The 15,503-nt window shown below is 40.5% G+C and overlaps 1 protein-coding gene across 2 annotated transcripts in view; it reads right to left on the reverse strand.

The window, feature by feature from the left end:
- Nucleotides 1–1,848: 1,848 nt before the first annotated feature.
- Nucleotides 1,849–15,503, reverse strand: part of syngr1 (synaptogyrin 1) — a 45,139-nt gene continuing 31,484 nt past the window's right edge. The window contains exons 3-4 of one of the 2 annotated variants that reach the window (XM_008110711.3): nucleotides 11,672–11,817; nucleotides 1,849–7,539 (exon numbers count right to left, since the gene is read on the reverse strand). In XM_008110711.3, coding sequence (XP_008108918.1) covers nucleotides 7,321–7,539; nucleotides 11,672–11,817 — 365 coding nt within the window. In that variant the 3' untranslated portion in view covers nucleotides 1,849–7,320. Of the gene's footprint in view, nucleotides 7,540–8,381; nucleotides 8,869–11,671; nucleotides 11,818–15,503 lie in introns of those variants that run through there. The other variant, XM_008110712.3, reaches the window with a different exon arrangement.

A 15,503-nucleotide genomic window follows, 5' to 3' on the forward strand; every position in this document is an offset into this window, starting at 1 on the left:
TTTTAGAGGGGGATTTAATATAATTTTAATTACATCATTTAGTTTTAATTTGCATGTTCTAAACCAGGCATGGGCAAATTTTGGCCCCCTCCAGGTGTTTTGGACTTCAACTCCCACAATTCCTAACAGCCGATAGGCTGTTAGGAATTGTGGGAGTTGAAGTCCAAAACACCTGGAGGGGGCCAAAATTTGCCCATGCCTGTTCTAAACTATCTCCTTTATTGGCATCTCACCTCCAACAAGGAAAACACTGGATCTATCTTTACTTTAGGATTAATTGAGCCTGACACTACTTTTATTGCGCTCAATACTATGGAACCTGGGAATTGTAGTTTTACAAGGTCATTACCCTTCCCAGTGCCTCACCTAACTACACCTTCCATGATTCCATAGCATTGAGCCAGGGAAGTTAAAGTGGTGTCAAACTGCATTAATTCTACAGTGTAGGTGCAGCCATTGAGATGAACTGGGTTGCTAAGAGAGAGTCCAGCAATGATACTCTTCTCCAGGACTAACATTATTTGACTTGAAAATCAGGATTGGGCAGTTGTGTTGTTTTTAAAATGTAACATCATTTTGTGAACCAGATGGCTTGATGGCAACAAAGAGTGCCAGTCCATCAATGCAATCTAAGAAGCCCCAGCTGGCCTAATGAGTTAATACTCTTGTGCCGGCAGGATTGCTGACAGGCCGATGGTTAGAATCCGGGGACAGCGAGCGAGTTCCCTCTGTCAGCTCCAACTCCCCATGTAAATACCCGAGAGAAGCCTCCCAATAGGATGGTAAACAGCTGGGCATCCCCTGGACAACGTCCTTGCAAACGGACAATTCTCTCACACCAGAAGTGACTTGCAGTTTCTCAAATCGCTCCTGACATGAAACTGATATATAAAAAATTCTTTGTAGGTGAACTACAAATCTCAGCAACCACAACTCCCAAATGTCAAGGTTTATTTTCTACAAACTCCACCAGTTTTCAAATTTGGACATATTGAGTACTTGTGCCAAGTTTGATCCAGATTCATCGTTTGCTTCCACCGTGCTCTTTAGATGTAGGTGAACTACAACTCCACCAAACCCTTCCAGTATTTTCTGTTGGTCATGGGAGTTCTGTGTGTCAAGTTTAGTTCAGTTCCATCGTTGGTGCTCTTTGATTTTAGGTGAACTATAAATCCCAGTAACTACAATTCCCAAATGACAAAATCATTCCTCCCACCAACCCACCAGTATTCAAATCTGGGTGTGTAGGGTATTTGTGCCAAATTTGGTCTAATGAATAAAAATACATTTTGCATTTCAGATACTGTATTTACATTATGATTCATAACAGTAGCAAAATTACAGTTATGAAGTCGCAACGAAAATAATTTTATTGTTGGGGGTCACGACAACATGAGGAACTGTATTTAGGGGTCGCAGCATTAGAAAGATTGAGAACCACTGATATAAAGATTATTATTATTATTACCATCGGGACATGGCAATCAAAAGTGGATGGACCCATTTTTTATTTACGAAGGAAAAACATCAAGGCGTTTAATCTGTGTCAACTCTTGCAGGCCCGGGCTGTGGTGCAGGCGGGAGAGCAAGCCAGCTGCAATTAACTGCAATGAATCACTCTGACCAGGTGGTCATGAGTTCGAGGCCTCTTGGAGCCTATGTTTGTTTGTCTTTGTTCTATGTTAAAAGGCATTGAATGTTTGCCTATATGTGTAATGTGATCCGCCCTGAGTCCCCTTCGAGGTGAGAAGGGCGGAATATAAATGCTGTAAATAAATAAATAAATAAGTGCAATGTTCAAACTTTTTTAAAATAGATTACAATTTAAGAAAAACTTGTAGCTCTGCCTTTACAATTTTTGAATGTAATAACTTTATTGATAAGACACACCAGTAGTTACCACCTTCACTTTTTGTTTTAAACCACAAGTATACAGGACATCGTAAACACAGGTGCCGAGATGGCAGGGCTTCTGTTGAGGGAAAAATACTGGAGGACAGAATGGATCCGTTGGGGTGGAGCTTGGAAATAATTAGGAGATTGGTTGGGGGGAGGGATTTCGTATGCAGCAGGCCACCCTTTCATTGTCACGTATGTATGAACAGATATGTGCACAGCTTCATATTATACACCTTCATATATAATATAGTATAATGACATGTTTTACCCAGGCAGCCAGACCTTGTGATGTTGCCCCGAGAGTTGCAAAACTGACAAGACTGACCTGTGATTTTATTAAGTCTCAAAGGTATTCATTTAGATTCATAAGGAGACCTACCTATCTGTTCTGGCATCTGTGTGCTTCTGATTGCCAATGAAACTGGAAGTACCAAATACTGAGACTCACACATTTATTACCATAATAGATAAAGAAGAATGTAATGAGAAATTCATATCTAGAGCTCAATGGGGACTTTGTGTTCCTGTGGGAAACAGAACTGCAATAATAAATTGCCCACCTGCACTCTTATTCAGTTGATTTTGCCCTAGTGGCATCTCTCTAGACCTGGTAAGTATACAATCAGGCTGTCCTCTCATTTTTTGTGGTATACTTAAGAGTACTGGTGCATGTTCTGATCTATCATCCTAAAGTCCCACTATATATAGCCAGTGGCCTGCCTAAGAGTGTGAATACTTGGCAGATCCATTTCTTTGGCTGGTGGGCTTTGTTTGGCTATGTAGTTGGCTAGCTAATTGCTGGTTGACTGTATTGTTTGACTGGGAGACAGACAACATGCTGGTGGCTGTACTTGGCAACATTTCTGCATGTGTGCAAGGCCTGTGTCTTCACTGTCCCAAGTAATTTAAACCTGGAGGTTGCATTTAATGCTGAAACAACACCATGCAATACTTGAAAGCACAGTTAAGCCTTTAACTCCACGATGAAATTCCTTCTCATTTGACACCGAAACCACACTTTCACCATTGTTTCCCATATGGGAACACAAGTGTGAAAAGCAGATTATGTAGATCTAAATGTGTAAAGACACGCACCAGGCTGAAGCCATGCTTGCCTGCATTTCCCTGGAATATGTCCACTTTCTATAAATGGTGTTCCCCTGGTCTTCAAATCTTACATTAACTAAAGGGAACAGTGGTGTAATTGAACTGCTCTATAATATATGAAGTGGTTTATACTATCATATAATTAGGTGAAGCGCTACTTCACTGTGGCTTCACAGAGTGGAAAGAAGAAACCACAGTAGTGCTGCTTCTGGATTGCCAGATGCCTCCTTTGTTAATGGAAAATTGAGCGTAATACTGGAAGGCCAAGAATTCTTGCTACATGATTGTCAGTGTTAATGGACAAGTTTCCTGGTTAAAAGACGTTCTCTTTCTAGAAATAATAAGTGTGGGTTATAGAGACATTTTCTTGATAGAGTAAGTGTGGATGTACCAATAATTATTATTTTTTTGCTATTCTTAGACAAAATAGAAACTTCCAATCTCAGAACACAAGCTGGAGATCACCATGGAATTCTTTATGAGGAGCAAGAAAAAAAGGCAATGGCCCAATAAGCCACTGGCAGAATGTTTCACTTCTAAATAAAGTATATTCTCCAATGATAGTAGTGGCTGCAATCCAATACACAGCTCAGTGTGCTGATACAAACTGTAATCAATGGCCTTTCAACTAATTCTATTGAGTTATGGCTCATTAACCTTATATGTCCCATCCACAAGTGTGTGTATTTCTGTGCATGTTTTTTCTCTCTCTGACTTTTGTAAAAGAGTAGTGTGTGCAATTGGGGAAAGCATTACTGCCTGAACTTTTAAATTTATTCATATGTAACAGGGAAACTGGTGTAAAAACAATCTGCATAGCAGAATTCATTTTAATACATGTTTGGCCTGTCCCTCAAGGCAAAAACCCTGTTTCAATCTTTACACAGAGCAGATGTTGTGAGATGGGAAAATCCCCCCTCCAACCCCACATGAAAGCATGCAATTGACATCAGCAAAACCATTACCGACATTGGATTTTCCATCCTCCCAACCCTCCAGTTCCATAGTTCCCTCTTTCCCTCTGGGGGAGAGAAGAAAAGGAAGGACCTCTCCCTCACCTGTTATGAAGAACCCCATCCTCAAAATAACCCCCCACCCACCTACCAGCCTAAATATTAGGCCACCCAAATAGAAGAAAAGCTTATGGGTGAAGAAGATACATAGTCCCCTCCCCCAAGCCCTATATAATATTGCTTTCATTTGGGACCATAAAGCAAGGGGCTTAGTTCCTCATTGTGCTTTATGAGCAATGGACTGCCATATCCCTCCTCTCGCTCCCTGCTAGATTCTAACCACACAGTGTTAGGCTTTAGAGTAAAAAATAATCTCTCTCTTTTTTCTGGACTACATTTCCCAGGATCTACCAACCAACATCACCAATATCTACGCAGGCTGGGAGATTCCAGAAGCATTATTAACCCCCCTCCAAATATAATTTTTCCAAGCTACAGACAAACTCTACCAAAAAAAGGGTCAACAGAAAGGATTAGAGGCAACGGCACAAACATTCACAATCAGCATGCACACCACACAGGAGGGAAAGATTCAGCGCCACCACAGTAATTCATCACCTGGATCAGGCATGGGCAAACTTTGGCCCTCCAGGTGTTTCGGACTTCAACTCCCACCATTCCTAACAGATGTTAGGAATAGTGGGAGTTGAAGTCCAAAACACCTAAAGGGCCAAAGTTTGCCCATGCCTGACCTAGATAGTCCCATGCTCCTCTTTTTAAAAAACTGTAACAAAAATTAAATTAAAGAAGGATCCACGCTTTGTCTCTTGCCTTTTTAGCCTCCCCTTTCCTTGGTAGTAGCAAAGGGAAACAGCAGCCCAAAATTATCTTTCTTCAATTGCAACATCTCTCTAATCACATTTTAAAACAAGCATTTTAAAAAACCTAAAAAGTGGCTAAGTTTAATATATTGCTATAAAGTCAGAAAGGTCAAATCATACATATATTAAGAAGATTGGGGGAGTGTTATAAAGCCAGGGTCTTACCAGCAACCCAAAGATACATACACCTTTGGATTTCTTTGAAGAGAAGTACACAGTAATGTCTGGAAATAGCATAATATATTAGGACTGAACTCTACTTTATCAGCTTCTGTTTAGTGCTGTGTAATCCACTGGATCCTGCTGTTGCTCTGACCCTGTAATTATTCTGATTTCTACACATTTTAATAAGTAAGATGTCAATTAGGCTTGTTAAATCGAGTATGGTGGACTTTCTTCTAGGAGAGAATTGGCCGATGATACGACTCAATGAATTAACAAACTATTGGGGAAAGATGGATGGTGACACCAGCACCTCATCTACCATAATCTTTTGAAACTAACTCTAAGCAAATGTTTTTCATTGAGGTACAACAATACAACCAGAAGTAGATCCCTTTCTATTAAGAGATAATTAATGTGAGAACTCATGTTTGTTAATTCCACTGAGGAGTCTGTAGTGCTTGAGTAGGTATAAAATGTCTGTTCCTAGTTGTATATCAACTACCCTGATGGTAGATATTAATCCAGACACATGCTAAACATTTTACAGTGTGTCATACAATATCCTTGTTTCAAGCTGTGTTGGCACTGAACTCCATGCATCTTACCGCTGATATCCGAGTTCAGCCTAGTTGGCAGATACAGCAAATGGTCTTTCTCCCAGCATAGCAAAACATTCAGAGTGGAAATTTTGCTTTGTTATTCTTGAGCATAGAAACAGTGGGGGTAACAGATGGTTTGGCACAAGAGTTTAAAGTGTCTTCCTGCTTAAATCCACAATTTTATGTCATTATACTGTACGTGAAACTTATTTGCTATTGTGTTAATGCGGCACGGAGGGAAGAATACATGTTAGGCAATGCTAACATTAATATGGGCTTTGGATTGCTCTTAAATTGAAATGCCTTTCTTTCAAAGTTCATTCATATATGCAGTTAAACAAATTTTAGGCTACAATCTGGGAGTTGAAGTCCAAAACACCTGGAGGCCCAAAGGTTGGGAACCACTGAACTATTGCAAGGGAATGGACTGGATCAAAAGAAGTCCTTCTAGCACAAGCAAGTTCTCAATGCCTCCCCTCCATATATATTTTGAAACAAATGAATAACTTCCAGACTGTGTATTAGGTTGCTGTGAAATGAATAGAACTACATCACTCGTGGAGCTGTAAAAAAATTGTGTCATGCTCAAAACAAATATACAGAATCACTTTGTAATTTTACAGGCTGAGGTTTTTCAGTGATCCTTTATTTCACAGCTTGGAATTATGGTCCTCCAAGTGCTTCTGGACGGCAATCCACAGCACTAGTATAATGAATGTTAATTAATGCTGGGGAATGCAGTTCAACAAACTCCACAGAGTTGCTTGAATCCCCCCAATTTTATCTGATATTTAAAAGTGGTAAAGTGGCCATATAATACTTCAGGCACAGACTTCAGGTGGGTGCTGCACTGGACCCTCCAAAAGTGAGCACCCAGCAACAGCAAACAGTTGTGAAGGACAGCCAATGTGGCTAATGTCCAATGATAGTGCTCTTTGGTAGGCAAAGGATAAGAAAACTAGCTATAGAAGACGCATTGAATTGACAGAATTGCAGGCATATTGACCAACTGAATTCCCATGAGTCTCAATTTAGACTGAAAACTATTAAACAAACTAAACCTCAACTACCACTCTCTTAGTGTTGGCAAAATGTCGCTGAACATAAACCAGAACAATTTCCCATTAGGATTTTGAAAACCGTCAGCTCATGAGCTCAATGGAAGAGTAAAAGTCATTCAAAATCCATTCTCAACACCATTCTGCTGCCATTTGCATCATTCCCTCGCCCTTTCTTGCTCACACACGCACTTTCATCCCTTGCTCACAGGTTTAGACACCTATCTATCCTATCCTCCCTCCCCATTACTGCCCAGGCTGCTCCTTCTCACCCAGTCCTCCTCTCATCTGCTGTGCCTCCCCATCAACACTATTTTGAGGTCCTTTCCCTCTTCCCCCAATGGAAAGAGTGAACTAGATTCTTACCCCAGCAGCTTCCCAGACAGAGAGAGAGAACAAACTCAATTACTGCAGAAAAGACCATACAACCCTTTGATTTTGGTGGAAAGTTCAAAGAGGGAGGAGGTGTTAGGTGTTTCTGCTTTTTAAAAAAGCAAGAAAATAAAGAAACACAGAGACCCCAGAAGGCTGGAGAGTGGCTGAGAGCCACCTGCTGCTCCGGTACATATGTGTCTGTTTTCCACCTTGGCGTGTTGGTGGCAGAGGGGAGAGGGTGGAGGGGAAAGGAGGAGGGGAGGGGAGAGGGCTCCACCGCCTCTCAGTAGTCCTGTGCCTGGTAGCCCTGTGTCTCAGCATCAAAAGCATCTACCGAAGGGGGCTGCTGGTACGTCCCCATGCTATCTGTAGTGTCAGCCTCGTTTGTGTAGGGTGCATAAGGCATGCCAGCCTCCTGGCTCGGGTCCGTGTAGTCCTGGGAGAAGAGGGCTGAATCGGCTCCAAGTTGGAATCGCTGGAACGCCAGAAATGCCTGGCCGACCTTTAGGGGAGGGGGGGGGGATGCGGCAGTGTGGGAAAAGTGGGGAAATGGGAAGGAGAAAGACATAGGAAAAAGAAAGGGACACATACCAAGGAGAGACAAACAGAAGCTGGGTTAGTAGCAGTTAGTGCACAAGACATAAATTAGTGTGTGAGACACAATTGGAATTATAAACGCAAACGCATTTCAAACAGCAGGAAGCTTTGGCACAACCTGAAGAGAACACAAGTTCAAGAAAGATGCAACAGTGTGAGCGCAGACACCTGGGAAGAATATTTCAAATATACACCTTTTGTGGTGGGCTTGGTCTACAGCATCTAGTATTTCACCTGCTTGAGAAAAGGCTGGTGGAAGCAAGAAAGTGGCAGTGTGTGCATTTCAGTTCACCACACTCAACATGGCACCTATTTCTGATATACAGCATAATCAAGCCCCGTAATCCACATATGCCAAAGGCTTCAGCTTGTACCAGTCTCCTCCCCATTGATATGCCTGGCAAGCAAAAATGACTGAAGGATTGGTGCCAGAAGTGTCACTCAATGCAGCCAGCAATATCCACTACTGGGCTGAGTTATGAAGTTCCTGAGATAAAAATAAGCATGCCTTTTCCAGGCATATGCAGGTATATGTTTAGCAGCACTCAGTGGCTACAGAGGGTGGCAAATAGGGAGACACAACAGATTGGCACAAAATTGGTCAAGGCAATGCTAAAAACAGTTATTTGCACAATGCTCTTTGGAGAAACCAGCACAGAGGAAGAGGCTCAGTGGTCACATTCTTAGTGCTACCTTCCAGCATCATGGATTGTGTCAAGGGAAAGAAAGTCAAGAAGAGACAACAAGCAGAAGTTAGAAAAATACTATTAGGCAATGACTTGTGGTTAAACGACATATTAAGACTGTATCAAGCTTCCGAGAAAGGCACATCATTGTTATCTCCCAGTTAGTTTGGGAATAGAGGGAATAGAAGGAATAAAGAACTGGAAGATGAGAGGAACAGTACCCATTATGTTTTCAGCTATTTGGAGCTAAAGGATAGGGGAACAAGCATTGTTCCAAGTTCCAAGGAATTCTGGCATTTTCATTTCCTCTCCACATCAGCTGCACAAACATCCTATGTTTTATTCCTCTTCCCCTCTCATCTTTCTTCCTGCTCCTGAGCTCAGGAGTTGGAAATAACCTCACCACAAATATTTCCACCCTCATATTTGACACTTTTATGGGAATGGGGTTAGGGGAGCACTGGCGGAGAAGTAGGAAACAGTGTGTTGTATTCTTCCTGGAAAGTAATTTCTCCAAGTCTCCGAAAGCCCAGAAATGCCAGGGAGGCCTGTAGGGAGAGAACAGGATGGAACAAGGTGCGTTAGAAAAGAAAGTTTTGACGTGAAAGATTTATACAGAGCCCTATGACTGAAATAGGCCATCTTATGGAATTAAAGGGGGAAGGATGTTCAATCCCATTTTCAGAATTCTTTCCACAGTTGAGAGTCGCCAGTCTTCGCAGGGGTCGAGCACACAATATTTGTCAGCATTAGGAGAAGCAAGGAATGAAATGAGTAGGCTTGCATATATAACGAAGCCAAAAAATTGAGGACAACTAGAATAGAGGAAATACCACCAAGGGTTAATTAAAAGAAATGTGTCTAGAAAGGCAAAGAAACAACTGCTGTACTTTTATTAAAATAAACATCCACCTGGGCCTGTCCCAAATTTGTGGACTACAGCAAGGACATTCACATCCTATGATGGGAATGTCTGCTACAACCATACGGTAATGCTGAGGACGTTTAGCCTATGAAGGTTGGGTAGGTTTCTGTACTAAGCCATCCTGAGCATTTTTGTACTAAATGGTTTCTGTTGAGGTTCATCTTTGCAAGCCATCAGTTTTATGGTTGTACAGTTGGCATTTTTAAATTTAAAGGCATAAATGTAAATTGATATTTACAAATAAACAACACCTGGTGACGTCAATTGTATACTGCTTCCAATAGCCATATAGCAAGGGACTCATAAAGTTAGATCAGGACCCACTGGTAGATTTCTGGTATCTGGCTGTAAATCAGAAAGGATGTCTAGCTCCCAATAGTCTAGCAGAGAGTTCCTCTGGGAAGGCAGGGCTCAACATTGGAAGTCAGGTTGCTGTTAATTTTTGCTACTTGCAGGTACTTGCAGGAAGAGGGAACATTAATGCTTCCATCCACTGGCACTTAAGCATCCTTAGATACAGAGGGAGTTGCTGGGTAGACTGATTTGCTCTATATATTATTGTGAAAAAACCAATTTTGTAAGAAATGTGTGGGATTAGACTAAACTCGATCTTGTACAGCATTCTGTTCCTACAGTGGCAAAAAAGATGCCTACAATAGTCCAAAAGCTGGTTGGGAGCGTAACAGCACCCTTGCTGTTTTGTGTACTCTCAACTCACTTCTACTTTAGGATGACCCTAAGGGAAATTGAATGCAGGGTTTTTTGGGGGCAAGGTTTGTTTAGAGAGGTTTGCCATTGGCTTACTCTGATGCTGAAATAATGTGACTTTTGCAGTGACACCCAGTGGGTTTCTATGGTGAGAAGGGATATGAATGCAATTCACCCAAAGTCCTAGTAACTCAAACTGCTACATCAAACCTCTCTCACACAACCACTTAATGCCCATGTTTTCCTGCAACAGGTACCCATAAGATCACTGCTTCCCAATTCAGAAGCAATCTAGAGTCATCAAGACAAGTTGCCATAGAAGCATTATCCTTAATCTACATTTTTACCAGTACAGGCAGCCCTGAGTAACAAATATCCAACTTACAAATGGCTCATAGTTACAAACAGGGTGAGACAACAGGAAGTGAAAGAAATAAATTCCTGGAAGAGTTATCACAGGGAAAAGATATCTCCACTGAGGCTTTTTCATCATTCCTCATTTCTACAACAAGCCATTTTTTTCAAAATCCAATTATCACAGGGACAGGGATGAAATCTTCTGAAGAAGGGCACAGATAGCAAAACAAACACCACAAGGGTGTTCATCCTTCCCTATGCTATCCAAAGTGTGTGTGGGTGTGTATGGCCATAGTTACAATTAATAATATACCTGTTTCAACTTACATACAAATTCAACTCAAGAATTACTAACTTGGGGACCGCCTGTATTCCCTTTTCTCTATTCTGATTCTGCTGCATTCAATGCATCCTGTACATAATCCCTTAACGAAAAAAGACTGCTGATACTGATGGCCTGAACATTTGTCGTAATATTTACTGATGATAGATAGTATCAAAAGAAGGCTGAACTTTTATATGTTAAAATAGATTGTGGAAGAAATTGGTAAAGTTTAAGGGCACTGATTTCAGACCTTTTTTTTTTAAGGAAATGTAGTCAACCCTCTACATTCACTGGGGTTATGGGCAAAGCACCCCTGCAAAAGTGTGTGTGTGTGTGGGGGGGGGTGAATTTTAAAAACACTTCTTTATTAACCTCTAAGTTCTCTATTGCAACTCTATGAAATCACGCTGGAGGATCCACAGATGCCTAAAGAAGTATTCTCTCTAGGAATTTGTAGGTTCTCCAGCACTTCTGGCAGGTTGAGCATAAAGTTCCATTGGAAGATCTAGAGTTTCCTGGAGAGAATGTATTAATCAAATCTATAAATAATTACATCTGCAAAAGTCAAACCTACAAATATGGAGGGCCAACTGTACATATCAACTGTATGCAATGTACAATGTGATTTTACATTCCATTCCATTATTATGTATGTTATTTATATGCTGCAATTTAATCCTTGGTCTAGCTTCAGGAAGAAGGCCTTCAAATATCCTTAGTATCAGGCTTCAATATCTTGAGATGCATATCCTTTATTCTATCATTTTAGCAGATGCCTTCAGGGTTTTGACTTTCTGTCATCTACTATCAAAGTCCCCCACCCCTCCGGTAATCCAGACAGTGTAATCCAATGTGATGGCTTTCTAGTGGAAGAACCCGCAACAGGTGACCTGGATTGCCTGCAGTGTTGGAATTTATTATAAACTATAAATGCTTTGTATTTATGTTTACAGTATGTAGTTCTGAATATCCTGGTAAGCAGAGCAGTGATAAATACTTAAATAAAATAAAAATAAACAGTGATTGCCTTACTTACCCAGGTAAAGATGGAAAAAAAAGAGAATGCAATGGCTGCTCGAGCTGCATCTGCTCCTTCGTTCATTGGGTTGTCTTCTCTCTTTGAAACACGCCACTGATCAGCCAGGAAACAAAAACTGACAAACCAGAGAAATGCCCAGAAGCCTGAGAGAGATAAGCATGAAAACAAAAGAAGGTAGGTGAGGAGAAGGGAGAATTAAGCACATATACATTTTATTTGTAATATTTCTTCAATGACTTATGGTCTAATGGATCTTCTACCTTACTGGATTTTGCAGGCAGGAACAAACTCAATTTGTGGAGCCTCACTGCAAGGGCAAATGTGGTGGAACTGCAGATGAAAGTCAAGCATAATATTCCTAACCATATTTCTCTATAATGTTAAAACTGGAGAGAATTGGTGAACAGGAAGGGACTTCTGCCATCTATCAGATCTCATTGGCAAGTATTGTTCCCCAGTTAGGTTCAAGATCAGAAGCTATCCCAGTCGTAGGAAATGACAATCCAGAGCAGGATTCTAATTCCTTGTCATCCCCCTTCACCTCTTTATTAACACACTGATTCATTCATATTTATATCCTGCCCTTCTTTCTTTATGACATTCAAAGCAATAAAGTGTTCTCAAGCCAAGCAGTACTCAAACCCAGCCTTGTTCCAATTCAGCAATATTATTCAATTATATATCCTCACATCATACCCTGCGGCTTTTGCAGGGGAGACTCAATGGATGTGGGATGTTTTATTTGTCTCCACTTCCACCAACTCTGCTCCAAATGCAGGTTTGGAAATATGAGGTTCTCCCCTAAATAAAAGACAAAAGCTTACTGTGGAACAGCAAGGGAAGACAGTTTCCACAGTCTTGGGCTCACTGCATAATTCAGAACTGGTATATCAATTACACAACTGACATCTTATTGAGCCTCACCACAGTACTGTCACTTTTTCATTTATTCTTGAAACATAGGCTCTCTGCAGAACTAAACTGTACATTGAAACAGTGTTAGATAGAGAGACAGCTGAAGAACAAGAAGAGACCTCATGATCCTTCCAGTCCAACCCCCTGCCAAGAAGCAGGAAAATCACATTCAAAGCACTCCCAACAGATATACAGACTTTCTGTATATATTTCAGATTTTAATATTAATGTCAAAAACATGTAGTAAGCATAGGGTTTGTGTTACAATAGAACAGTAAAGACAAAGCCTCCAAAGAAGGAGTCTCCACCAGTGCTGAACAGCTCTCACAGTGAGGAAGTTCTTCCTGATGTTCAGGTGGAATCTCCTTTCCTGTAGTTTGAAACTTTTGTTCCGCATCCTAGTCTTCAGGGTAGCAGAACACAAGCTCGCTTCCTCCTCCCTATGACTTCCCCTCACATATTTATACATGGCTATCATGTCTCCTCTCAGCTTTCTCTTCTGCAGGCTAAACATGTCCAGCTTTTTAAGTCGCTCCTTATAGGGCTTGTTCTCCAGACCCTTGATTCTTTTAGTTGCCTTCCTCTGGACACCTTCCAGCTTGTCAAAATCTTTCTTAAATTGGGTGCCCAGAATTGGACACAGCATTCCAGGTGTGGTCTGACCAAGGCAGAATAGAGGGGGAGCATGACTTCCTTGGATCTAGACACTATGGAAATGTTGTGAATGACACAATTCCATCCCCATTGTTGATATGTGATTCACCTACACCAGTCCAATTAATCTATGAACATGAAATAAGGAAAGGAAATACCTTAGGCATCAAAATATCTTTGACCACCTGGGGAGTTTTACATGGACTGCAAATGAAAAGGACAATAACACTCTATATCCTATATCCTTTTCCAGAATCTTTCATCGAAATATATAAGGATGTTTTGAATATATCTTGGAAAGTTGGCAATGTGAAAGGATATTTTAACATATGTGGTGGATGTGCAAAAAAGTGAAAAAAATATCAAGTTAAAATACAAGCCCTGATTCCAAGATTTTCTAAAGTTATTATTCTAATGACATTCACTTCAGTACATGACAAGTGCTGCAAGATTGTTATATGCACTGAAGTCAAAGAATGTAGAAATACCAACAAAGGTTGTTGAAACTTACAGCCTCTGAGGATGCCTGACATAGATGTGGGCAAAACATCAGGAGAGAATACTTCTGGAACATGGCCATACAGCCCGGAAAACTCACAGCAATTCAGTTGTTAAAACCGATGGACTTGTCTGAGATGGATAAATTAACTTGTTTGATTTAGGGAGACACAACTGATTCTTTTTTAAAGGACTATGAGCCTTTTAAAGACTTTTGGCATAAAAAGAGCATGCGCTGATAATAATTTGGTTTGACAATAAGTAGAATTTGAATTTTGGGAGAAATGTAAGAAGTAGAAGTATCAAGGGAAAGGCTGAATAGCATATAAGTTTATAGCTGCCAAGAAAAATGCTGGATGTCATTTTATGTTGTTGTTGTTTGTAGTGAGTTTTTAATGTATTTTCTTTCCTGTGTGGTATGTTTCTTATTTAGTTACTATTGAATAAAATTAATAACAAAAACAAAAGACCTGTGTGGGAAGGAATAATACGTTTTGAGTGACAGCAGTTCAAAAGAGCGATGGCTGGTTGGTTATCTTATGTTCACTCTTCCCACTCTACTCCAACTCAGTAAACAGGATTTGCAGGTTACCTTTTGTTTTGAAATCCTGCAAAACTAGTTACACCACCAGGACAAAAGAAATGTGTGGGTACACTGCAAGAAACAAAAACTCTCTCCAGCTAATTTCAATTTTTTTAAAACTTGGTTTTCTGATTCCAACCTAATAAGCGGCCAATGAGCAAATGAGCAATGCCATTATCACACATACATAAGAAAGCACTTCAGATAATAATTTTAGAACAATAGGCATGTAAGCCTAACAGCACTTACAAAAATAACCTTTAGCAATCTAAACATTGAATGTGTTAATACAGGCTGCAGTTCCTGAAAGCTTTTGCCAAAGAAATACTTATTGTTTAAGATGCCATAAGATGCAATGCCATTTTGATGCAATACACTAGTATAGCTAATTCTCTGTCCAGAAACTACATTGTGCCGTGCACTTCATAGACCAAGGTCTATTAGATTGGCTGCATGACATATATGTCAGAAATAGTATAAACATAGGATATTGAGAAAGATTGAAATCAGGTTTTTCACCTATTTGCATTGCATTTAGACTACAGTAACAATTACTAATATTCAGTATTCATATAGTTCTTGAAGATGCTTTCTTTCCTCCACCTGAACAATCCTTACAAGAGATGTTGTGAACCCCATCTAAGCCGGCGAATATGGTTGGATAACTTTCACTTGTTCAAGCACAAATGAAAGAAACTTCATGACCAATTATGGCTGTAATTTTATTTTTTTGCAAAGAAAGAGACAATCAGATATAACAAGACTGTTGTTGTGCCGCCTAATAGCCGTTGAATTCAGAGACAGTGGTTTAAACATAAAATAAATCTAGATGATGATAAAAGTAGCTGCTAGAAGACCAGGTTGGCTTTTTGATGGGGGAAAGGAGAACATTTTATTTATTTATTTCGTGTCAAAAGCATTGTACAATAAATACATTTCAAAATGATGGGGGGGGGGGGGGAGGAAATCACAAGCAACTAAGTAGTTTTGGACCAAAAGCGGGCAACAGCAACCGCATTGTCCGTAGCTTTAAACAACTCCTCCTCTGTACATGAGGCAGGGCATTGTGGGCAAGCATACATGTGCAGAGTTGTTTGTTCAGCTCCACAGTCACACAAGGTGGAGGATTCCTCCAGGTAGTGCCACCTTGCCAAGTTGTCTTTAGATCTGCCCACTCCG

The sequence above is a fragment of the Anolis carolinensis genome, chromosome 5 (genome assembly GCF_035594765.1).
Source record: "Anolis carolinensis isolate JA03-04 chromosome 5, rAnoCar3.1.pri, whole genome shotgun sequence".
Taxonomy (NCBI): Eukaryota; Metazoa; Chordata; class Lepidosauria; order Squamata; family Dactyloidae; genus Anolis; species Anolis carolinensis.